The sequence below is a fragment of the Bipolaris maydis genome, assembly GCF_028858645.1.
Source record: "Bipolaris maydis strain C4 unplaced genomic scaffold PSV08scaffold_14, whole genome shotgun sequence".
Lineage (NCBI taxonomy): Eukaryota > Fungi > Ascomycota > Dothideomycetes > Pleosporales > Pleosporaceae > Bipolaris > Bipolaris maydis.
Genome location: NW_027093870.1, coordinates 522,920 through 546,775, shown reverse-complemented (window position 1 = coordinate 546,775; position 23,856 = coordinate 522,920). Strand labels below are relative to the sequence as shown.

The 23,856-nt window shown below is 52.0% G+C and overlaps 7 protein-coding genes across 7 annotated transcripts; 4 read left to right on the top strand and 3 right to left on the bottom strand.

Annotated features, from left to right (window-relative positions):
• Positions 1–1,509: 1,509 nt before the first annotated feature.
• On the bottom strand, positions 1,510–2,550 carry PSV08DRAFT_404752 (uncharacterized protein). The gene has a single exon (XM_014225137.2). The coding sequence runs from the start codon at positions 2,482–2,484 to the stop codon at positions 1,639–1,641; it is 846 nt and encodes a 281-aa protein (XP_014080612.1). The 5' UTR covers positions 2,485–2,550; the 3' UTR covers positions 1,510–1,638.
• A 454-nt stretch (positions 2,551–3,004) lies between these two features.
• On the top strand, positions 3,005–6,244 carry PSV08DRAFT_208870 (guanine nucleotide transporter). Its single transcript, XM_014225136.2, has 9 exons — positions 3,005–3,240; positions 3,290–3,369; positions 3,425–3,538; positions 3,588–3,899; positions 3,951–4,282; positions 5,125–5,248; positions 5,304–5,351; positions 5,410–5,637; positions 5,691–6,244. The coding sequence occupies exons 1-9, from the start codon at positions 3,126–3,128 to the stop codon at positions 5,883–5,885; spliced, it is 1,548 nt and encodes a 515-aa protein (XP_014080611.2). The 5' UTR covers positions 3,005–3,125; the 3' UTR covers positions 5,886–6,244.
• Positions 6,245–7,037: 793 nt separating this feature from the next.
• Positions 7,038–8,837, top strand: PSV08DRAFT_365343 (major facilitator superfamily domain-containing protein). Its single transcript, XM_014225134.1, has 2 exons — positions 7,038–8,034; positions 8,086–8,837. Exons 1-2 carry the CDS (start codon positions 7,046–7,048, stop codon positions 8,594–8,596), a joined length of 1,500 nt encoding a protein of 499 aa, XP_014080609.1. The 5' UTR covers positions 7,038–7,045; the 3' UTR covers positions 8,597–8,837.
• Positions 8,838–9,499: 662 nt separating this feature from the next.
• On the top strand, positions 9,500–11,361 carry PSV08DRAFT_404749 (general substrate transporter; the record flags this gene model as incomplete). The annotated part of the gene is made up of 3 exons (XM_014225132.1): positions 9,500–10,129; positions 10,185–11,040; positions 11,106–11,361. The coding sequence occupies exons 1-3, from the start codon at positions 9,550–9,552 to the stop codon at positions 11,359–11,361; spliced, it is 1,692 nt and encodes a 563-aa protein (XP_014080607.1). The 5' UTR covers positions 9,500–9,549.
• A 302-nt stretch (positions 11,362–11,663) lies between these two features.
• Positions 11,664–18,402, bottom strand: PSV08DRAFT_412024 (uba ts-n domain protein). Its single transcript, XM_066093921.1, has 6 exons — positions 18,047–18,402; positions 17,417–17,992; positions 16,197–16,472; positions 15,934–16,137; positions 12,150–15,883; positions 11,664–12,094 (listed from the first exon to the last, which is right to left on the bottom strand). The coding sequence occupies exons 1-6, from the start codon at positions 18,300–18,302 to the stop codon at positions 12,062–12,064; spliced, it is 5,079 nt and encodes a 1,692-aa protein (XP_065948202.1). The 5' UTR covers positions 18,303–18,402; the 3' UTR covers positions 11,664–12,061.
• Positions 18,403–18,513: 111 nt separating this feature from the next.
• PSV08DRAFT_328703 (uncharacterized protein) lies at positions 18,514–19,924 on the top strand. The gene is made up of 2 exons (XM_014225129.1): positions 18,514–18,706; positions 18,763–19,924. The coding sequence occupies exon 2, from the start codon at positions 18,819–18,821 to the stop codon at positions 19,734–19,736; it is 918 nt and encodes a 305-aa protein (XP_014080604.1). The 5' UTR covers positions 18,514–18,706; positions 18,763–18,818; the 3' UTR covers positions 19,737–19,924.
• Positions 19,925–20,994: 1,070 nt separating this feature from the next.
• Positions 20,995–22,083, bottom strand: PSV08DRAFT_328691 (cytochrome c oxidase subunit IV-domain-containing protein). Its single transcript, XM_014225128.2, has 3 exons — positions 21,713–22,083; positions 21,338–21,534; positions 20,995–21,276 (listed from the first exon to the last, which is right to left on the bottom strand). The coding sequence occupies exons 1-3, from the start codon at positions 21,981–21,983 to the stop codon at positions 21,178–21,180; spliced, it is 567 nt and encodes a 188-aa protein (XP_014080603.1). The 5' UTR covers positions 21,984–22,083; the 3' UTR covers positions 20,995–21,177.
• Positions 22,084–23,856: the final 1,773 nt, after the last annotated feature.

Here is a 23,856-nt window from a genome sequence, read left to right as displayed (position 1 = left end):
ACAGACTAGTGATGCTTGGATGGGAAATTAATGCAGTAGTCTGACTACTTGTGTGTTGTCAATACGCCAGCACCAAAATCTCATGGCCTTGGCTAGTATTTCAGTCTACCTAAGTATTCTACTCTGAGTTTTGCTCCTCAGGTTATATTAAGGTACTCTCTGGGTACTACGGCCCCGGCTCCCTGACTTAGCATGCTAGACACCGATCTGTAGCATTGACCTGCAACTTTTTTTACCGAGAGCGCGATCAATATTGTTTGCAATGAGGGTTTAGTTTAACGAGGCTGTTTGTATTATTTTTGCATGTTTACATGCCCTTTCTGTTGGTTAATCATGCAACTTTTTACCAAGGCACTCTTGCAAGCAATGAACCACGAGCTATTTGCATTGTTATTGAGTGAATATCCTATACAAAGAGAACACAGCAAAACTATAGAAGCATTGCGCTTTACTTGTCACCTCCCCCCCTTTCCCCCATCGTCGCTTGCACACGAGCAAAGTTGTACTGACTTCCTACTGTTTTGGCTTTTGACAATAATACTTGAGTTTAGTTTTCTGGTACTCCGCAGCTCCATTCCTTATATCGTCAGTTAGTAGCGTGAAAAACTCACAGTTTGGCGGTTGTATGTATGACTTACCGTGCACAAACACCTGCAACATTATTATAGCTGCAATACCATCTACATTGACGACTACGCGAGTTGCAATGATCAAAGTCGAGCATGCAAGAAGCAGAGCCCGTTGGCATTTCTCCCTCATTGTTCGGGTCTGGGTGAAGGAGTAGGCCTTCTTGCGCTGCGCACATGGCAATGAACGCGAGGACAGCGAGAGCAGCGATGCGCATGTTTTGCTATGTATATTCAATGAATCAAATATTGTGAAAAAAAAAAGATGAAGAAAGGGGCAGGTAGGAAACAGTTTGATATCAGCAAAAGAAAACTTCTCGATCAAAAGTGATGAAAGGGCCAGTTTGTAGACAAAGGAAATAATAATAATAATAATAATAATAATAATAGGTTCACGGACACGATAGGAACTGTCTGTTGTTTTACAATTGGATGACATGAAGTCAGCAGAACAGACGCATTCGCAACGTTTATTATAGTCGAAAGCAACAGGATTAAATTAAGCAAAAGATTCAATTAATGATAGGGAAGTGATAAATTAGCTACTATACGCAGCTTGACTTAAGAGAGTGATATGTCAAGAGGTAATGTCGGGTATGACTAATAGAACTGTATGACTTGAATTGATTGTGTCTATTTGGCGTATAGCATATCAGATGATTTTTCTCAGAAGGTAATTGCAGGTCACACCCCATTTCAGCCATGTACTGCGTAGCTATGACCAGAGTGGCAGAACAGCGGTCGCGGTGCGGATGTTGATCTGCGCCGCCCCACCTTGTCCCTCGAAATAGACCATCTGTCCCTGAAATACTGCCTTTGTGAGATCAATGGTGGTGGCTGTATAAATCGTGAGGCTCATTGTTGCAAGGAAGCAGGTGTCTCCACGTACATAAGGAAACTTATATTGTCCTTCATGACGGTTATCTCGTCACAAAAGGGATGCATGTCACCTACTAGTATGTTCAGGAACACCAAACTGGTTCGGAAATTCGTAAAATCTTTCAAAATCTTTTCACCTCCAGTAAACCGGCATGCCCTTCTCCCACCCCTTGATTCTACAACAATACCAAGTATCCGTCTCGCTCGTCCCCTGCCCCCCACTACTCTTCTGGTCAATACTCGCATACACGCTCCACCCCTCCTCCTCCAGCATCTCGACCAGCGCCATAAGCAACTCCCTAACCTGCATCGTCGTCTTACCCGTCGGCGACCACGGATAGCCATGCAGCTCAAACTCCCATATGCCAGGCGCATACTCGCTCTGCCCCTTGAGCCACTCGCTCCCTATCCTCTGCGGCAAACTCGCATACAACTCAGGCGGACAGTCAATAAATCTTAGCCGACTCTGCCGCGAAAACGCTATACTGCACCACTCGTGGCGCGCAGGCGGCGGGGCCTGGTGCCGGAATAGTAACGTATCTTTGTCTGTTGCAGTCTTACTGACGTCCGTGGTAAGCGTTAGTATCCAGCCGTTGGCATGCAGCGTTGATAGCACGCCTTTTACGAGCCGCCGTGCTTGTGCTGCGTCTTTGCCAAAGCCGCGCCACGGGTAGCCGTCGAGCTTGATTTCGTGTGAGTTTGCGTAGGACCGCTCGGAGGAGATGCCTTGGGGCCAGTTGGAGAGGATGGCGCTTCGACAGGCGGAGATGACGGGCTCGGGGAAGCGTAGAAAGCGGATGCGGTCTTCCATGTGGAGGGAGAGGGATGCGAAACGGGTTTGGAAGGGAGGTACTGGGGTGGAGGAGGAGGCTGCGTAGGAAGGTGGTCCAGGGATGGAGAGAGGACTGCCTTGGTGGATGTCACTGGAGTCGTGTTTTGAATGGCCTGATGGCGATTTTCCACGGATTTTGTCAAACATTGTGGTTGATGGACTGGTGGTTGATAGCCTGGAAATTAAGTTCTGCTGGAGAAGAGTAGTAAGTTCGAGGCTAAGGGGTTGTGCTGATGCGGGGTTTTATATTTCAATGGAAAAGAACTGAACGCCTGATGTCTTGTTATTCAGTGGTGATGATCATCGCCATCACATGTTCTACAAGGCTGTGCTCTTTGGTTGGAATTGCACCATGCTGTATTGGGTAATAATCCTTCAGGAATGTTGGTATTTTGGTGTTTTCGGCCCATTTGACCCCACACCTTCCTGGCTGTGGCTGTTGATACACTGCAAGGAATTGGCGCTCTTGTTAGCGGCGTCCTGTTGTCTCCTCTTCGGAAAAGGAACGAAATAGTAATGGCACAATTAAAATACTACTACTTTGACTATGTCAATGCTTGTCGCATGTGTTCCTGTCAGAGTGTAAGTATTCCAGGATGCTTCCTTACTAGCAGGGCTTGGCGGGACGATACCGGACTCGCGCACCCTTGACGATTTTTTGAATTCCGAACATCTTATCGGTAGCTCCAGTTTCTCACTGCTCGCCCACCCAATTGCTCTGTGCTGCAAATTCCCTCTTCTCCCTTAGGCAGTCTTTGTGTTTCTTCTTCGCACATTTTCCCTTTACAATGACGCCATCACCTTCAGAAGCCGTAGCGAAAGTTGCGCAAGCGGCGTCGGGCACCGACTCGTCGGCCAAGGTATACAAGAGGGAGTCCAACACAGCCAGAGTTCTGGGTGCAGGTACACACGAGTCTCTCTGCAATTGGGGAATTAGGACTAACGGTTGTAGGATGTGCGGGAATTGCAGAGCTCATGGTGTTCCACCCAGTCGATACTACAGCGAAGCGATTGATGAGCAACATTGGCAAGGTGCGATAAAATGTCACCATATGCACGACGACCATGTCTGACCCTGCGCATACAGATTGAATCCGCCTCACATCTCAACAAGGTCGTCTTCAGGGACATGGCCTCCGCCTCCGTGTCCAGTCGATTCCTGTCTCTGTTCCCCGGTCTCGGATACGCCGCTGCATACAAGGTAGATGGGATACTCAAAAATGTGGGAGAGCCTTAATTGACAGTGATAGGTACTCCAACGAGTGTACAAGTTTGGTGGCCAGCCTTTCGTCAGGGACTACCTCGCGCAGAATCACGGTGGCAGCTTTGACCGTACGTTTGGTAAGGGCAACGGCAAGGCGATCATGCACGCGACTGCAGGTTCGATCATTGGTATTGGTGAAATTGTCCTGCTTCCGTTGGACGTGCTCAAGATCAAGCGACAAACAAACCCAGAGGCTTTCCGGGGTCGAGGACTTGTTAAGATTGTCTCTGACGAGGGCTTTGGACTTTACCGTGGTTGGGGATGGACGGCAGCACGTAACGCGCCTGGCTCGTTTGCGGTATGTTTGTAATGCGTGGAAAGACAAGAGCAAACACTAACGCCGGCATAGCTGTTTGGTGGTTCGGCGGTTGCCAAGGAGTACCTCTACAAGCTTTCGGACTACAACTCTGCGTCGTGGATGCAAAACTTTGTCGCATCCATCGCAGGTGCTAGCGCTTCGCTAGTAGTGTCTGCTCCTCTGGACGTGATCAAGACGCGCATCCAGAACAGGAACTTTGAGAACCCAGAGAGCGGCTTCAGGATCGTATCCAACATGATCAAGCACGAAGGCTTCACTTCCTTCTTCAAGGGACTCACGCCCAAGCTGCTCATGACGGGGCCTAAGCTCGTATTCTCCTTCTGGTTGGCGCAAACGCTGATACCCGCGTTTGGCAAGATAATGTAATTTGTAAGCTGGCCGTGATCTGATGTCTGTACTATATGGGAAGCGCGGGGCTTTGGTTGCCTGGGACGGACAGACTGGGCTGCGTCGAATGTAACGACGTACGGTAGACCGCGCACTTTTGCAAGCGAACTATACATTCTCCATTCTTTCAGAGACTAGGTTGCAGATTGGTACACTTGTGAAACAGCGCCGGTGATGCATGCCTTGTCACGTGCACGCGTCCACACGGCGCACTGCCCTGCCTCATGCTCATCATGGGAACGGCAGTGCCAAACGCTGGTTGAGCGATAACAAGGTTGCAGCTTTCAAGCCACTCAGGTCACATGTCAGACAGCGCTGCCAGTGTGCCCGGTAGTGTCGCTAGGGCAGGTTAGGCGGTGGTCAGGCTGCTGTGAATGTGATGTTGGCTGGTGTGGACGGGATCCGGCAACCTGTGACCACGGATTTGGGGCTGAGTGCCAAGCTCCTTCACACCTGGTATCCACGCAGGGCACCTCATCGTCCTCCGCTTCCACCTCGTCCACCTCCGACGACGCGCGATACCCCACGATTCAGCCTCCAGCCAGCCTTTTTTTCTTTCTCAACCAACACCTTCTAGTCCTTACTTTTCCCATACCCCTGTAACGCCGCAAACATGAATCCTGAGTGGTACGTAACCTCCGCGCGAAGCCCACCGCCACAGGCCGACGAGCAATGACGATGTATCTGCGTGCAGAGCCATGCTGACTTGAATGCCTACAGAGTGACCTTTATGCCCTGCAGCACAGCACAGCTTCGGAGCTGCTGTTCCCCCGCCTACTGCAGACTGGCCACTGACGCTTCGCTCTCTGCACAATAGATACGACTACCTCTTCAAGCTCCTCCTCATCGGTGACTCTGGTGTCGGAAAGTCCTGCTTGCTGCTCCGTTTTGCCGACGACACATACACTGAGAGCTACATTTCGACCATCGGTGTCGACTTCGTGCGTCTGCCTCGGTACTTGGTGCTGGTGCCTACGACGGACTAACATGTGCTAGAAAATCCGAACGATCGAGCTCGATGGCAAGACTGTAAAGCTGCAGATTGTGCGTCCTCTTGTTGGATCCAGTATCTTTTGGCAGCGAGTGCTGATGGTGATTTTAGTGGGACACCGCCGGCCAAGAGCGTTTCCGAACCATTACTTCCTCCTACTACCGTGGCGCTCACGGCATCTGCGTCGTCTACGATGTCACTGACATGGACTCATTCAACAACGTCAAGCAGTGGCTGCAGGAGATTGACCGATATGCTACCGAGGGCGTCAACAAGCTGTTGGTTGGTAACAAGTCCGATATGGCGGACAAGAAGGTTGTCGAGTACACCGTAGCAAAGGTATGTTCGTTTCGTCGTTTCCATGTAGCTCTGGCATCTAACAGCATCACTAGGAATTTGCAGACAGCCTTGGCATTCCATTCCTCGAGACCTCCGCAAAGAGCGCCACCAACGTCGAGCAAGCTTTCCTGACCATGGCCCGCCAGATCAAGGAGCGCATGGGTACCACAACCGCCAACACCAAGCCCACAGTCCCCATCGGGCAAGGCCAGGGTGTGCAAAGCGGATCCGGTGGCGGCTGCTGCTAGAGAAGGAAGAGAAGAGTTCAAATGTGTCGGAGAAACGTATAAGCGTTCAATGAGGAGCGAGATACGACGTGGATGCCTGATTTCCGGTCTCTACATGGCGATTGCGAGAAGCAAAGTGGTACTACACTAGTGCGCACTGATACAAAGATGGCCATGATCTCCACTTTGTCACCGTCTCTCCCTCTCCGTCTCGAGCTTTGTGCTAGCATGGCGACACGGATCGCATAGAATGGGGGCTCTCGTTTGGATTTCCGGGATATGCTGGTTTCTGCATTGCAATTTGTGATGGCCGCTAGGTCCTCTGTTTCCTTCGGTGCGTTCTAGGTGTTCTTAATATGGACAATCATACTTTATCCCAGAAAGTGATTTGCTTGGCATGTATATGTGTAATGACGTACTGACATGATGTTGAGCCATCCCTGCCGTGGCCCCCCAAAAAGCAATTCTGAGTGTGTATTTCTTTTTCCTCCCATGGTACCACAGAAACCCCCACCTTCTATATTTGACTTGTTAAGAGTGGAAGTGTGGTAGTTGTGCATACATGTTTTTCCTTTTCTTATCAAGTGTCGAATCAGGTGCTGGCGCTCCTTGGACGCCTTTTCACCTCTCAGTAAAAAGCCTTGGATGCATACAAGCAGGAGTAGTGATTATGATTTCCCCATTCCTGTAATTGTCCCTGTACCGCCACTTTTGCTCAGCCCCATCAAAAACAGCCTCAGTTTTTCATTTGTTTGTCTCAGAGATGCTTTGGTGATGTACCATGAACTATGCGGTGTACTTATTCGCTCGCCCCCCCCCCCCCCCCCCTCCATGCCTCTTCGGGTAAAATAGTCAAAAGTTGGCGGCCCTATTGCGTATTCCTTCAGGCATCCACATCCGAACATCGCGCCTAAACAGTGCCTTTTGCACTCAAGCTCGTCCTTTCCTCCTCTCTCTGTCTCGTTCGACAACTATATTGACAAATCTGTTGTTGTGTCGTGATACAACACTTATTCCATCACACCGATTCATTTCTCAACAGTTCTAGCAGTCAGTCGCTTTTTCCCTTTTGCTTTCCGCCGCTTTTTTTTTCGTGGAATACGTAACTACGTACGGCCCCCCTTTTTTTTTCTTCTCTCCCGCAAGCAGATTATCAACTTTGTCTGCCAAAAAAAAAGGCAATGTCAATCTGGCGTGGCATTTCCAGCGCAACACAATGGCTGGCGCACGAATTCGGGCTCGCGACGATGCGGAAAACGGGAAAAGACGTCTACCTCATTATTCTGGCGCGGTACCTGCGGCTTTGTGCTTACGGCGCCATTGCGCTTATTCTCGCACTTTTCTTCCAAGAGCAAGGGTTTTCAGACGAGCAGATTGGGCTGTTTATGACGTTGACGCTGCTGGGCGATGTGGTGATTAGTTTGCTGCTTACGCTTGTTGCGGATTCGCTAGGGCGGCGGAGGACGCTTTTGCTGGGCGCGGTGTCAATGGCGGTGTCAGGTGCTGTTTTTGCGAGTACGAGTCATTATTTTGCGTTGCTTGTGGCGGCAATTGTCGGTGTCATTAGTCCGACGGGGAATGAGATTGGGCCGTTTCGAGCGGTGGAGGAGTCGACGCTTGCGCATTTGGTGGATGAGAGGGAGAGGGCGGATGTGTATACTTGGTATGTTGTTCTTGCTGTGCTGGGGACATCGACGGGGTTGGCGGTGGGAGGTGTTGCGGTTGATCGGTTACAGGCTTTGGAAGGTTGGACGGCTCTGGATGCGTATCGTGCCATGTTCTGGATTTATACGGGTGTTGGGTGTGTCAAAGCACTTATGGCGCTGTGTATGAGCCAGCGGTGTGAGCAGAATGGTGCAGTCGACAAGCACAATGCCAACCCTGTATCTACAGAGACAGAGCCACTGCTGGCTGAAAGTCAAGATACTGGAAGTGTGAATGTGCCGGCACAAGAGGAACGTTCTGTGGAACCCGAGAAGAAGAGAAGGTTTTGGCACTCCATTAGCACAATATCAAAACCTAGTCGTGTGGTACTAGTCAAGCTTTGTAGCTTGTTCTTCCTTGATTCTCTGGGCTCGGGCATGGCTCCGTTCAGTTTGATCAACTACTACATGGACCAGAAGTTCAACTTGCCAAAAGGGAAGCTTGGAGGCATCATGTCAGCAACTTGGTAAGTATCAGCATCGTATATATTCTGTCCGTCTGACTGACTGATGTTCAGGTTCGTCTCAACTATTGGCAATATCTTTGCCTCAAGTCTGGCCAAGCGCCTCGGCTTGATTCAAGCCATGGTAGCCACTCACCTCCCGTCATCTATCTTCCTAGCTCTTCTCCCGGTTCCCGCTGGTCTCGCCCCAACTATCTTCTTACTTGTTTCTCGCTCTGTACTCAACTCGATGGATCAAGCACCAAGGTCAGCCTTTCTCTCCATTGTGGTGCTGCCAGGAGAGCGCACAGCCGTCATGGGTGTAGTCAACATTCTAAAGATACTGAGCCAGAGCGCTGGTCCAACCTTTACGGGCCTTCTTGCTGGCAACGGTCATTTCTGGGTGGCTTTTGTGACGGCGGGTTGCTTGAAGGCAGTATACGATCTGTTGCTGCTGGCGTTTTTTGGAGGCAGAGTAGAATCACGGAGACATGACAGCGAGCAGACTGAGAACAGGGTAGACGAAGTTGGAGACGTGGAGGTCAGTCCGTCTGGGGAACGGACCGATGTGCAGAGGTCGGCTTGATTGTTCACGGCATGACCTTGGATGTGGAGAGCAGCCGTCTGCTGACTGACAGCCACAGTGCCGAAGGTGAAAATGGACCATTGATAGTCAAGTGTTTACGAATGCGCCTGTTAGCTAGTGAAAAGACAATTGAAAACAAGTCCGCCAAGGCGTGTTACTCCACTCGCTCCGCTTGGAATCGGGCTTTGTGCCCCGAAGAACCCTCCGCTCTCGGGCTGGCTAGAAGATTCCACAGGAGGTTGGCGGGAAGGTTGGTGAGGCTCTACCTTGGTCAACGCCTTGGCATGGCGGTTGGACGCCTGGACGCGCTCTCGTGCTTCTTGGCGGCAATTCTCTCCGACTCGTATACGTACTTGTTCGCCGCGTTTTCCATCTTTTGTCTACCCCGTCCTCCACATGCCCCAGACTTAGCGGGTACCCCAGATACACTTGCCGTTCGCTAGACACCAATTGAACGGTTGACTATCTGCGGCTGCCTCTCCGCTCCCATCGGCTTTTGCTTTGGAGCCAAGCAAAGACAGATGCGCAAAAGAGATGCCGATAATGTCCTATGCCAGTCTAACCTCTCACAGACTGGTCACATGTCAGGCTGTCCAATCACACAACATGTCTACCGGCACAAGAGAAAGCTCCACTTCTTTGCACGCGACCGAGACCCAGGGCGACCACCGCCTGCACTTGCGCTTGGCCCAAACCATGCACCAGTAGACCCCGCAGAATTTTTATGCTTAAAGGCCGCCGCATATCCTTACCATCCCAGTGTCACGGTAGCAGCAGCAGCTTCCCCGGATTCTCTCTCTTTCCTTGTAGTATCGTGAGAGAGTGTGGAGCGGCGTTGCAGGATCCTCTTTTCTCTCTCTCTCTTTTCCCCACTCTTGTTGCTATCCTGAACTGGGTCAATAGCACCTCTTCTCCTCGGTCCGACTGCCTGGTTGATACAAACCCTCGCAGATATGTCTGGCGAGAAGGATATCGAGCCCACTGCGGCTCCCAAGCTGGAACATGATATCGACGACCATCACAAGCTTGCTGCCAACAAGGTCATCAATGACGCACGGCTGGCGTCAGACAAGGAGCGCAAGATGACCCTCATGCAGGGCATCAAGCTCTATCCCAAAGCCATTGGCTGGTCCATTCTTATCAGCACATGTATCGTTATGGAGGGCTACGACGTCTGTCTGCTCAACAACTTTTTCGGTTTCCCGCAGTTCAAACAAAAGTATGGCGAGCAACTTGCAGATGGCACGTGGGAAATTTCCGCACCATGGCAGGCTGGATTGTCCAATGGAGTCATTGTGGGCGAGATCATTGGCCTTTTCTTGAACGGATGGATCAGCGAGTGGATTGGTTACCGTTATACGGTAATGGGATGTCTGACTTTGATCATTGGCTTTACCACTATCTTCTTCACTGCTCAGACAGTCGTGCATCTGTTGGTTGCTGAGATTCTCTGTGGTATTCCTTGGGGTGTCTTCCAGACTCTTACCATTACATATGCTTGCGAGGTCTGCCCCGTTGCCCTGCGTGGATACTGTAAGTCCAACCCCCCCTAGGTTCATACCAAGACAGTATGCTTACAACGTGGTAGTAACAACATACGTCAACTTCTGCTGGGGCCTGGGTCAACTCATTGGTATCGGAGTCATCCGTTCTCTCGTTGACCGTCCAGATGAATGGTCCTACCGTATTCCCTACGCTCTGCAATGGATGTGGCCGGTTCCCCTATTAATTGGTGTCTTCCTCGCCCCTGAATCCCCCTGGTGGCTCGTCCGTAAAGGCAGACTGGAAGACGCAAAGAAGTCGCTTCTCCGCCTCACCAGCCTCAACCGTGAGACCGACTTTGACGCTGAAGAGACCATTGCCATGATGGTCCACACGACCGCGCTCGAAGAGAAAATCACCCAAGGAGCCAGCTACTGGGACTGCTTCAAGGGAACTGATCTACGCCGCACTGAAATCGTCTGCATGGCCTGGGCAATGCAAAATCTCAGTGGCAACGCCTTCTCCGGATACTCGTCCTACTTCCTTCAGCAAGCTGGTCTCTCACCCTCCACCTCCTATGACTTCGCAATGGGCCAATACGGCATCAACATGGCCGGTGTCTTCGGCGCATGGTACCTAATGAAAGTCGGAATCGGACGCCGAACGCTCTACCTCGGCGGTCTCTGCGGTCTCTGCGCCATGCTCTTCGTCATGGGCTTCCTTGGTCTCGTGCCCAGCTCTGAGCGCCAAACCGGCGCCATGGCAACAGGCGCCATGATGATTGTCTGGGCCATGTTCTACCAGCTCACCGTTGGAACCGTATGCTACTCGCTTGTCGCCGAACTGTCTACCCGCCGTCTGGCCATCAAGACCGTCGTCTTGGGACGTAACTTGTACAATATCATCGGTATCATAACATCTGTCCTTACTCCCTACATGCTCAACCCTGGAGCGTGGAACTGGTAAGTTCTTTTCTTCATTTCAAGTCACCATACTTTCCAAGTTGACATCCTAACCTTGCAAACAGGGGCAATTACGCTGGCTTCTTCTGGGGCGGCTCCTGCTTCCTCAGCATTGTATACACCTACTTCCGCCTCCCCGAGCCCCGCGGCCGCTCCTTCGCCGAGCTCGATCTCCTCTTCGAGAAGAAAGTCAGCGCCCGCAAGTTCGCCACCACCCACGTCGACGTCTTTGAAGATGGCCACGTCGAGGGCACCACCGTCTTTGACAAGTATGAGGAGAAGGTCGATGCTGCTGTGAGAACCGAGTCTGTTACTGCTTAAGTGTTGAGAGAGTTTAATGACGTTTGATTGCTTTAGGGGAATGCTTGATACCGAATGGTTGGGAGGACAGGACATCTTTTCTGGGATACCAATGATGAACTGCGTTGATTTGTGTTTGTTCTATACGAATGTATGATGAGATGAAATCGGGCATCTGTATATCCTAGCTCTACGTAATACTACGCTTAAACCCTTTTACATCGATTCCATCCATGGCAAATCTGCGCATGTGACAATATCAAACAACAAACCACGATTCGCATTCTTGAAACAACAAGAGGGATATCCAAAAGACCCAATATCACAAGCAAACAAATTAGATTAAGCTGCAAAATACGTGCGTCTCAAAGCAAATATTTCCTTTCCCGTTCCTCCCAAAAGCGTACACCCACAAAGTGACAGGAACCCAAAGACTAACATGCCGTAGCTTCCCCCCACACCAAGCGAATGCTTTACTACAAGAAGAGAGAATGTTCGGACAAAGGAAAGAAAAAGTGCATGCGTGCGCTGCGGAGATAGTGTTGGTAAAACACAGAGGGACAGACAGACAGAGAGAGAATGAGAATCAAACGCTCAAAGGTACAAAGACTAGGGGCGGCGCCATGCTAAACATACGTACTCGTACAAGACAAGAAAGAGCGATTCAAGATCTTTTGTGCAATGATCGTGATGCGTTTATGGACTTGCAATTTCCCACTTCTTAGTTTCCCCCAGAGGCCAAGTGGTCAGCAGCCTACCGAGTGTTAGTCAAACTTCCCATATGCATAGTGAGAAGCTATAATGCTTACCTTGTTGATGTCATAGTCGAATTTCTCAAGCGCAGAAAGAGCGTCGTTACGTGCGTAGCCCATGCCAGTCAGCTTCTTGAGAATGGGGTCGTCGTGTTCAGTTCCAGTGCTGATGGCACGGCCAAGTGGAGGCATCTGAGGTGACAATTGCTGCGACTTGGACGACGATGCGGCAGCCTCCTCCTTGTCAAGTGTGTCAAATACGGACTTGCCAAAGTCGGTCGAGGCTTGTTGTGAGTGCGCGCCCTTGTCAGTCTGCGAAGACTCAAGGTTGGAGAAAATGGCATCCCAATCCTGAGATGAGGAGCCCGGCTGAGGCTGCTGGGATTGTCCACCAAAGGTCTGCGATAAGTGCTCGAAGTCGCTAAAGCTGTCGTCTCCGCGAGGCTTGCCAGTGGGTGTTTGCTGCGAAGCCATGGTGTTCGACTTGGAGGCAGCTGGCGAATCAAAGACAGGGTTGAACTCATCAAGTCCCTCACGATGCTGCGAAGAGAACATAAAGTCATCATCAGCCTTGTCATCTTCCTTGGCATCGGCAAGATCATCAAAACCAGCGTCAAAGTCGTCATTGAAGGCAGATTTTCCGAGCTGAGGAACATTGCTGGATGGTGATGGGCCCTTGTTATTCTCGTTGGCACCATATGTCAGGGCAGAGTGATACTGGTCTGAGGGCACAGTGGAAACAGGAGTATCGAGAGGAGCTGGTGAAGTTGTGGCAGACTTGGAAGGACCACCAAAGAGAGCAGCTCCATGGCCACCTGGTGGGTTAAATGATCTTTCAGGGCCTTGCGCAGTGTCAGGAGAGCCAGCAGACGTCGGGTTCTCACGAGCAGGAAGGAGACCACCAAATTCAGGGGGGAACTGGTTTGAGCCACTTCTTGTCGTGTTCACAGCGGAATCATAGGTAGGTGGTGACTTTTGCGCACCAGGAGAGGGCAGGCCGCTAAGGTTGGAGTCCAGACGAGTGGTCGGAGGCGGAGCTCGGTAGAGCTCGTCGCTTGAGGCAGTGCCAGGACGTTGCTGTTGCTGAGAGCGCTGCTCTGGTCCAAAGCTAGTACGCTTCTGGTTTGGCGATGCGGATGTGAAGTTATCATCAAATCCTCTTCCGTCGTTGCTGTCGCTGTCGTCATCGTGCGCAAGATCTTCAATTGGCGGGAACTCCTTGTTGAATCTGTTAGAATCCCCTGTTGGTGCACTTGCGTTTGAAGCGGTAGCGGCAGTCTGACGGCTAGGACCGAAGCCTGCAAAAGCTGCGTCAAAGTCGTCCTTGCCTCCCCGGGGCTGTTCACCAGAGGTGCTGCCAAAGGGGTCAGCGTTGTTGGTTCTCTGTGGAGCACTCATACTGCTCTCGCCAGTCTTGTTCTGCTGCAGCGGTGTTCCAGAGTCCCGTGGGAACGCTCCGGGAAGATCTTGTGTTCCAAAGTTGAAAGTGTCCTTGCGATCTTCAGTCTTGGCGATTGAGCGCTGGGTATCGCTGGTAACGCTGGTTACTGGAGAAGCCGAGAAAGTGCGGTTAAACAGAGCTGGGTTAAAGTTGTCGGTTTCTGTCCTGTTGGTATCGGTACGCTCAACAGTGGGCTTCTCAGCAATCGGAGTGCCAGCGGGCGAAGCCTGCGAGATAGTAGGTGTCTCGTTTCCAGGAGCATGGTGACCATATCTGCTGGCAGAGGCAGGCGCACGCACAGAAGAGCTGAAGGAGTCCGACCGCGGCGCGCCTTCCCTCAATGGCAAGAATGCAGACCCAAACTGACGTGACTCAGGAGGAGCCGGTGGATCGGCAACACGGGGGGATTCCTGGTAAGAAGACAGAGGAGGCGATGTGGAGGGCGTGGGAACGTCAGGACCCTCAGAAGAGCGTACTGACTGACCAGATGGAGCAGAGAAGCCAGGTCCGAGACTCTGATTGTCAGGACGGAACGATACTGGAGGCGCACTAGTTTGAGGAGTACCGAATGAACCGAAGACACTATCAAAGTCCTTGTGAGGCCCCTCACGAGCAAAGCCAGAGGGCGACATGGTATTCTCGGCGGGTTGAGGCGATTTTCGGAAGAAGGGATTGGTGCTCTGGCTGGTTGTGGAAGCTGCAGGGCTGACAACGGCGGGTGACTGTATTGGCGAGCCGCGGGAAGTCTCTTCCTGGGACCTGCTCAAATCACTCATCTCGTTCTTGATCTTGTCGCGCTCGCCCTCGTTAGTAGCCAACTGCTTCTTGTTGATCGCTACCATGCCCTTTTGTTGCCGGGCATCGTTCCTCATCTTGTCAAGCTGGGGGCGAAGCTGCGCAATCTCAGCGTTGAGCTGACGGATGCGTTCTTTCAAGCTGTTGTTCTCGCGCTGATCAGCCTCAAGTTGACCTCCGACTTGACGGTGCTGGGTTTGAAGATCCTGGTAGGACGCCTCAATCATGGCAAGATCCTGCTGCAGCTTTCGCGTTTCATTGCGAGAGCTTGCCAAACGATCCTCCAGAGCTTTGACTGCCTTGACTTCTTGGTCATACTGCGTCTTAAACTGTGAGAGACGAAGTTCAAGGTCACGTTTCTGAGTGTTGACACTGTTGAGATCGCTTTCAGTTGCAGTCTTCTTGTTCTGAACCTCTTGCATCTGGTTACGTAGGGTAGTCATTTGGTTGGACATGTTGGCCAAGTCAGTGGAATCCTGCGTCAACTTCTTGTTGATCTCAGGATCAGCCTCTCCACCTAACAGGTCGTCCATAACGGACGGTGTTGAGTGTTGCGGCGCGCCAGAGATTCCAGACTGGCCCGTGGAGTGTGCCGTTAGAGTTTGACCAAAAGATGAGCTCGGCATGAAAGGCTTGAAGGTGGAGGCTGGGTTTCGCGGCTGAGGCTGGAAATGATGCGGGGAAGTTGGTGAAGCAGCTTTGCTACCAAAAGGATCGCTCTCGAAAGGCTTGCTGAATGTGGCTGATCCGCCGGTTGATTGTGGCTGCTGAGGAGGAGCAGGAACCGGTGCCGTGAAGGCGTCCAGGCCGAAGAGATCATCAGCAGCAGATTTGGGAGCAGGAGGAGGTGGGGGTGGGGGTGCCACTTGGGGTAGGGGGATCTGTGCAGCTTGGTTTGCGGGGGTGCGCAGGCTTGGTGGGATCAAATTGGGCGGCAAAGTTGTAGGGAGTTGGTCTCCCTTTCGTTGCTGCCGGATGAGGTACATGGCTACTGCAAACTCGTCCTTGGATAGCTGTCCTTCAGAATTGATGTCTGCAAGATCCCATATACCTGCAAGAACATCCTCAGGCAGACCCGAGTCACTGAAGAAGCGCACTGCCTGGTCTCCAGTAATGAAGCCGCGGCCCATGGTATCTACACCCTTGAACAAGTTGTCATACGATGCCTTCTCTTGAGGGCTAATTAGCCAGTCATTTCCAGCAGGCGGCGCGGGCGGGGGAGCGGCTCCAAAGGGTTGCCGGCCGAGCGGGCTTGGCTGTCGTGGTGCAGATTGCTGGCCGCTGAATTGACGTGGGATAGCCATGCTCTGGTCTGGACGTCCCGGTGGTGGCGGAAGTCCTCCACGCCGAGAAGCGGCTTCATACAGGCCCGGAGGCAGTGTGTTCGGGAGGGCTTTCATGTTTCCTGTGCGATACGATGCGAGTAGGTGCATGGCGATGATGAACTCTGTAACATTGAGAGCTCCGCGCTGCTCCGTGTCTGAAAGGTTCCATATCCGACCAAGAACTTCATTTGGTAACCGTGCCTTTTCGAAGATTTCTTTTGCGTTCTCGCCTGGAAGTTGTCAGTCAAGAGTCAGGCTGGGGTATGAAGCAGGGCTGTACCTGAAAGAATGCCATTGACTGCGCCAGACTTCTCAAACAAGCCCGCGTACTCGGCGGCTTTGGCAGGGACTAGCGGGGGCACGCGGATTGGGCCGTTGCCACTGACTTGAGGCTGGATGGAGCCGGTTGGTTGTGGGGAGAAGCCAGGGGCGGCGGGAGGAGCCGATGGTGGTGTTAGACCCTCAAACTTTGGCAAGGGGGCGGCTACTTGAACGTCAGCGCATGTGATCAACTGGGCACAGGGAGAGTCGCAAGAGGCATACGTCTAAAGGCAAGCTCGGGAGTAGGGTCTCGTCCTGCCTGGTAGTGTCCAATGAGGCGCAGGACCTGGCAGAAGCCAGCCATGGTCAAGAGACCGCGGTTTTCCGTGTCTGCAATCTGCCATATTTCACCAAGGACAGCTGGTGCTAATTTGGTCCGCTCGAAGAACTTGACGGCGATCTCGCCTGTTATGACACCGAGCTTTTCTGTGTCGGCTTGCTGGAAGAGATACTGGAAGACGCGCTTTTCCTCTGGCGTCAGGTTGAGGATGGGCTGATCTGCGCCGCATTAGCAGGAGCTTCACGATACATGGACATATGCCAAGGAGAACAATCCACATACTTAATTCCCCGCTCTGAGACATGTCGGCCATGATCGTGCGCGGTCAGGCAATGGCTCTGGTGGGGAGAGAGGCAGAAGCCTAGGGTTAACGAGGCTGCGAGTTCCCAGCGCGGTTGTGGAATAGGCGCGGGGAAACAGGCAACAGGCGGCCAGGCGTGGGAAAGTCGGGGGGCTGGCAAGCGGCGGGGGGCGGCGGGTGTAGCAATGGCAGCTGTGCACGGGGAGCTGCAGAGCAACAGTGAGAGATGGCGTAGGGCGGCGGAGGAGAAGGAAAAGCCGGAACGGCGTGGTAGGCGTGGGATGCGAGGGCAGCAATGTTGCGACTATAGTATGCTGGCAGGGTGAAGTGCTAGGCGGAAGCTACCTGGCCTAGTGCCGTGGTTGATGCGCGCCCTCGCCCGCCAACTCACCATTGGGCGGCCACAGCAGCTGTCAGCTCCCCTTCACCCTATCACGTCGCCGCACATGACCGTCCTCCGCACAGCAACGGGAGGGGCCACATACAGTCACATTTGCATCTGCGATGTGAAAAGCTCGCTGCACCTCCAACCAGCCACTTGCGTCTCGCCTGCCCGGCCTGCGAACCCACTTACACGTACATGCTGCCATCCGTATCGGAACAAGCGGGTGTGCACACAACATCCTGGTCCTTGTGCTACTAGGGTATCAATTGGTCTTCGCCACTCTATACGAAAGACGCCATCTCATGACTTCGTCGTTACAGGTTTTGTACAGGTGGAGGGGTGAGGAAATAAAAGTGCGACGACGACGAAGATGACGACGACGACGACAAAAATAACAGCCCAACATTGACGTGGAAGCAGAACAACAGCGTTTCATCGCCGCTCGCTCTGACCGCGGCCGTTCTTTTCCCTGCTACATTTGGCAAACGCCAGGCTGGGACTGCCTTCATCTCGCATCCCCCACGCCCGTCCCAGAAGCCAATCCGTGACACTAATCATCTTGGCAGTCCGATCCCAATGCTGGCCCTCATCTGTATGCTCGATAATGTGGTGCAGAATCCGTCCTTCCTCGTCAAACTCAAACTTGAACAGGCCTGTGAACTCCTGCTGTGGCCGCTTGGATCCAGCAACAATGCTCGTGATTTTCTCAACAACATCGCTGACCTGCCCACTCTCTTTCTTGTCCGACTTGCCGCATGTCTGCCATTTGACAATGAGTTTCTCATTGCGCACATTGCTTGCTGTCGAGCACCCTCCATTCTTCACCATGCGCTCAGACAATATCTTGAGCTTGACGTTGCCTAGTACCGGAACCTGTCCCCATGCGACCGGTGCTGTCCATAGTGCTGCAGCGTATGAGAACCTCCCGCTTACAGTAGGCAGGTGTGGGTGCGTCGAGGGAAATAGGTGGAGGCTGATGTGCGGGGAGAGGATGTCCTGGGGAAGTGGCGATATCAGGAGCGTCGGCAGGCGATCATGTAGGACCCTAATGGCTGTCGTCTTTGTTAGAAGTGTATCCCATTCCTCTATTCGTGTAGCAAACATACTGTTTCCCAGCTTCAGGTCGCGCTCGTTCATGCGCCTCTTCTCGCACTCATCGGGCTCGGAACTCGAGTATGGCGACGAGCTTGTGAACCAATGCCTCGACACTGACGCCCGTCTGGAGCCGACATCGCTGAGAGTCCTCTTGTATTGCCTGAGCCCTAGTATTCGGGGCGCCGTAAGCGAAGTCGCAGTTGTCGTGGCTTCAAGTTGCGTGCGGGCAAACGTCGAGAAGAAGCGCCGCATCAGACCGCTGGTCATGTGTGTGGATGAGAATATGCGACCATGTGTAGGGACAGGCGTAGGCGTCTAGAAATATCTCTGTCGTTCGGCCAAATACGGATTGCGGAGGAATCGGTCGCTGGCATGACGCTAGTCAATTGCAGTTGCACCACCAAAGGCCGGGGTATTCGGTCGTGACGTACGTAGCGCTAGCGCGACTCTCCCCATGTCCCAAAACGTATTTCCTGTTATGGCTTACCGTGCTCGCCACATGCAACTTCGCACGCCCATGCCCCGGGGGGGTAGGCTATTCTACATGCACCCGCCCATGACGTTTATAAAGATGGAGGCTAGTCTCGTGTGGTTTTCTCGATTCGAGACCCTCAAGATACTTTCACACGGCCAACTAAACCACCCTCAATCCCATCCCATGAACCATAAAGGTAGAAATGCAACCCCGCAATTGACTTACTGCCTCCACTAACAACCCATATCCTAGGCTAGAAGTCTCCTTCAAGACAAAAACCGAACCACCCAATTCCCGATATCCCCATCATGTCCTCCTCGGGCAAACGCATCGTCTTCACAGGCGGTTCAGGAAAAGCCGGACGCCATGTAATCCCCTACCTCCTCCAGCAAGGCTACTCAGTCCTCAACCTCGACCTAATCGACTTTCCCGACCCGGACGCCGGCGTCTTCACCCTAAAAACCGACCTCACAGACAGCGGTCAAGTCTTCAACGCCCTAACCACACACTTCAACTTCGCCGGCTACGAAGCACCACACGTCCCAGGCCCGCCCGACGCCGTCATCCACTTTGCCGCTTACGCCCGCAACATGCTCGTGCCCGACAATGAGTGCTACGCCGGCAACGTGCGCTCAACCTACAACGTCATCGAAGCAGCCTGCAAACTCGGAGTCCGCAAGATCATCATCGCCAGCAGCGAAACAACCTACGAAGTCTGTTTCGGCCAGGGCAACCTCGACTACACCGCCTTCCCCTTGGTCGAAGACGCAGACGTAAACCCGATGGATACCTACGCCATCTCCAAGCTCTGCGGCGAACGTGTAGCCCGCGGTTTCGCCCGCCGCTTCGACGCAGACATCTACGCCCTGCGCATCGGCAATGTCATCGAGCCCCACGAGTACGCCCGCGACTTTCCAAAATACATCCAAAACCCTGAGACGCGCAAGCGCAACGCCTGGGCTTACATTGATGCCCGTGATCTCGGCCAGATTTGCCATTTGTGCGTGCAGAAAGATGGGCTGGGGTTCCAGATTTTCAACGCGACAAATGATACTATTACCGCTACCTTTCCCACGAAACAATTTCTCGAGCAGTATGCGCCAAACACGCCTATTACACGCGAGATGGGCGAGTGGGAGGCGCCGTTGAGTAATCGGAAAATTAGGGAAGTGTTGGGTTTCAAGGAGGAACATGACTGGCGCAAGTATTATAATCCTGACCATTAAGAGGTCTTCATGAGAGGAGGGGGAAGAAAGTGAATGAATAGAGAAATTAGAGGTACGACATTTCCCGTATTATCAGATCTTTAGTTGAAGATACGATCCTTCACTGTAGGCTATTCGAGAAATCTGCCGTACCTATTTGCAATGGTACTGCACGAAGTGTTTATACCGTACTATGTATACATCTACATTGCAGCATCTCCATGTGATATACCGAGAGGAAGAACAACAATAATACCTCGCCCGTGTATCAGGAATCTCTGCTACATAATTGAACATACTTTACCTTGAAGAACGAGATAACTCAGTATAAGACTTGTATCACTCTACCCATTTCAGCGCTGTCTTCTTAGTAGGCCATTGCCATCGCTGGGCAGGAATCATCACGCAACAACTGTCTGTGTACAAAAATAATCCAGAAGAAGAAGAGGACTCCCACCCAACCCATCTCCCTCCCCCTTTCTCATCCAACCTCCAACACTGACTTCCATCCCGCCCGTGGAAATAATTTCAACGGCCGCGCTTCGTATCAAAAGAACACGAGAAAGAAATCAGCCACACGTCACGCAACAAAAAAGCAAAGCTGACTAATATCACGTTCAGTTGGTGGTGGTGGCGATGATACTCAGCTCGGCCGCGGAAAAGGAGTAAGATGTAAATGATTTCGTGTCATGTTACACAGGATGTAGCTGCTAATCTTTTCTCTTAACTGAAGAAATGATTTGGTAAAAGAAATAAACATCGGGGTTGGGTTGAGATGCAGGATGCGTGTGCGTGCATTGGAGGTCATACATCGCAAGTCTTCAATCAAGAAGAATACGTGACATGACTTCTTGTAGTCGGAAACTCTCACTGTTGTTTCGTTAGATGGCATATTTATAGTTGTGGCATTCTTCTCACTGTATTATACGCCCTAGGTATTGCTTCCCTTTTTGACCTTAATCAAAATCATATCACCATGTCACTGGTACTACTAAAACCACCAACTTTCTGAAGAGCTGACTGGTACTTGTTGTTGATGGTCTGGGTTGCATTGTAACTCTGTCTAAAGTGTATTTGAAATGGTTGATTTTGGCAAACACTGACCAACTGTAATCTAAATGACATCTCGAGACCCCTTTGATAACTACTCCAACTCACCAGAACAGTCTCATTCAAGCATGTAGTGGCGATTTCCCAAAGTTCAATTAATGATGTCACTGTTATTCGGCTAAGCTGTCGCTCACAACGCCAATTCTGCATGTGGGAACAAACTGGAAATCATCATATAAACTTTGAAAGCCTCTAGATTGGATACAGGGAGGACTATTATGATAGCGACTGCCGCTCGGATGGCTTTCGATCGTGTGATGTGTGACACAGACAGTACCAAGCAGGAATTTGACCAAAGGAAAATATAGTATTGGTATTGGTATGCTTGCTGTGAAGCACCTAATCAGGTTATTTACTCATCGTTGATCTTCTGGTTAGTCGGCACGTCCTTCTCAGACTTGCTCTGGACCAGCATTCCCTTGTAACCAGTAATGGGCTCACTTCCTTGAGACTGTAAAGTGTCAGTACCGTCACAAACAAATTGAGGCTCTCAAGATAACAAAATCACGTACCTTCAAGTACTCCTCGGAAGCCTCCTGCCATTCCTTTGTCATGGTACGGGGTCGGACAGGGTTGGCAAACATACGGGTCAAGGCAAAGATGGAAATGGCACCGGCAATGACTGCGGAGGAGAGGAGGAAGACGTTACGGCCCTCATCCGGAGGCGGGGGTCGGCGGGGACCGTGGGGGCCAAAAGCAATGTAGTAGGCTGTGAAAAGAAAGCACAGTCAGCACAATGCCTCCATGATGTTTTCCAACGTTTTGGGATGACTTCAGGTTGAGCACACCAAATGCCGCGGGCCAAGTTCGGCTATCTCGATCAAAACACGATATACGTCATACAAGGCCATGCAGCACCCAGTTACGCGAAATGGCAGGGTACATACCAGCCTTCTTTTCTTGCATGGTCAACTCCTTCCAGTCAGTCTTCATGCGGTCCCTAAGCGTCATCCACAGATCGGCCTGCTCCTGAGGGGGCATATCTTCCCATCGCTTCTCAATATTGGCGAGCGTCGGGTTGGAGATGGCGTGTGCCTGGCGGGACTGCTGAAGCTGGCAAGCTACCGGGGCAGCTCTGGGGAGAGCTGTGCGTGTCGCGGCGGACGGAATGACGATGGTCGAGCTCCTCGAAGCGCGGGCGATGGATGAGCGAAACATGGCGGCGGGTGGAGTGGAGAGTGTCGGAAGATGCAAAAGAAGGGAGGGAGATTCCCGTCAAGGGACCTAGAGGTGCCAATGGATCGTGGTGGTGATGGAGTCGAAGGTGGGCCAGGAGAGCTGTCTTGCAAAATGCGGTTTGCGAGAGGAACGCCAAGGTGGTGGAACGATCATTTCGCTGTGGCCCGAGCGCCCCCATCGACCAATGAGGGTTTCAGCGTTAGCTTTCCGGGCGACTTGCCCCAGCTTCACCACATATCATTGCAACAGCTTTTGCGCATCGTAATGAGGCTCAAATGCACATCGATACAAGGCGAGAGAGTCCATGAGTTCTCAAAGGCTTGTGTTGCGAGCCTTTACCGCGACTGCCGAGCGGTTCTCGATTTGACAACGGATCAAGCGAGACATGGCGCATCTTCGCTTTGCAGGGCGATAAGGCAAGAGACAAAGATTCACTCGTCCAAGCCGCGCAGGGCCAAAGCGATTTATGTATTGTAATTTGCATGGAACTCACATATTTCCTTCCCTTTCACCTCATTCTCGGGTACCTCAATGAGCATATAACGTGTGTACGAAACGCTCGCAAATTCGCTCAACGGCGGGGTAGTAAGACGAGATACAATACAATATACAGTAGTCTGTACTTCCTCCAAAACCACAGCACAGAGCATTATAAGTTGAAGCTAGAGTCTGTCGATAAGCTTTTAGATCTTGCCGGAGAGCATTGAAGTCAACGTTCCTGCCCATGTGCAAGCGTCGCAGATCCTTTATAGTGCCAGTGATGGGAGGCAGTAGTTGAGTCGCACCGAATTGATCCATCCCTTCAAAGTGTTAACGAGCATTCATTGTTGTTACAAAAATGTGTACTCAAGCTACATGATCTTTGTATTTCAAAAACTCATCGACAGCAGCGTCCTACAGAGGTGCACGACCAGATGCCAATCCCGTGATCGGAGCAGAAGCGGGACATGCGTTACTAGTATGCCACAAAAGCTCCGAGCTCAAGCTTAAAGCTCCAGCTTCATACAAAGCTCCAACTGCAGCGCCAATATGCTTTCGCGCCCCAGCTCTTGGATGCAGTAACTTCAATTTGCAGCGAATCACCGTAGCACCGGACGGCGGCAGCGTGGCGGGCTCCAGGACCCCTAAAACATAATGCAATATGCGTGTCGAACCCCGTCCCGGCCGCGGATACGCCACGCCTCATCCTAACCTAAGGTCGGCTTTGGCTGGTGGGGAGAGTCTCGGTGGTCACACATAATGCTCGCCTCGCCTCCCCGCGAACCGGTGATCCGTCGTGGCCGTGTTGCAGTCTTGGTTTTGCCTTATCGAATGACCAACAAAAGCTTTTGCCCATGACGGCGGCGGCGGCGGCCAGCTGTGCCGCGTAAACGTGCTTTTGACCACTCGCTTCTGATTACAACATTCACGTACACTTCTTTCGTAAGCGCTTCGCTTGAATGATTACGCAGCGCGGCGTGGCGTGTCTTCACCGGCGTCTAGCCACGGGCCAGTATATTGCTACGCGGCATATGCATGAGGCTGTAAGTTTCACAAAGGCATCAAGGTACTTGGCGTCGAGCCACGAGCATGTTGCGAGGTGGTTGATGTAGCATTGACTAGTGTACCACTTGACCAAAAGGTACCCAGGCTGACCTTCACGCCCTCCGGTGCTCTCCGCGGCTTCGAATCGTGGCTACCCTTGGCCGAGGTTGCGATTTCTCTGCCGTATCTGACAATGATCCAACCGGCCGGATGTGTGGGAGGGCGCAAAGGGTGTAATTGGGTCTAGGCGTGAGCTGCATGTCCGATGGCAGAAAAAGAACTACTAAAACTCTGTGACGTCCTCAGGGCTGGTAGCTATTTAGCTTGC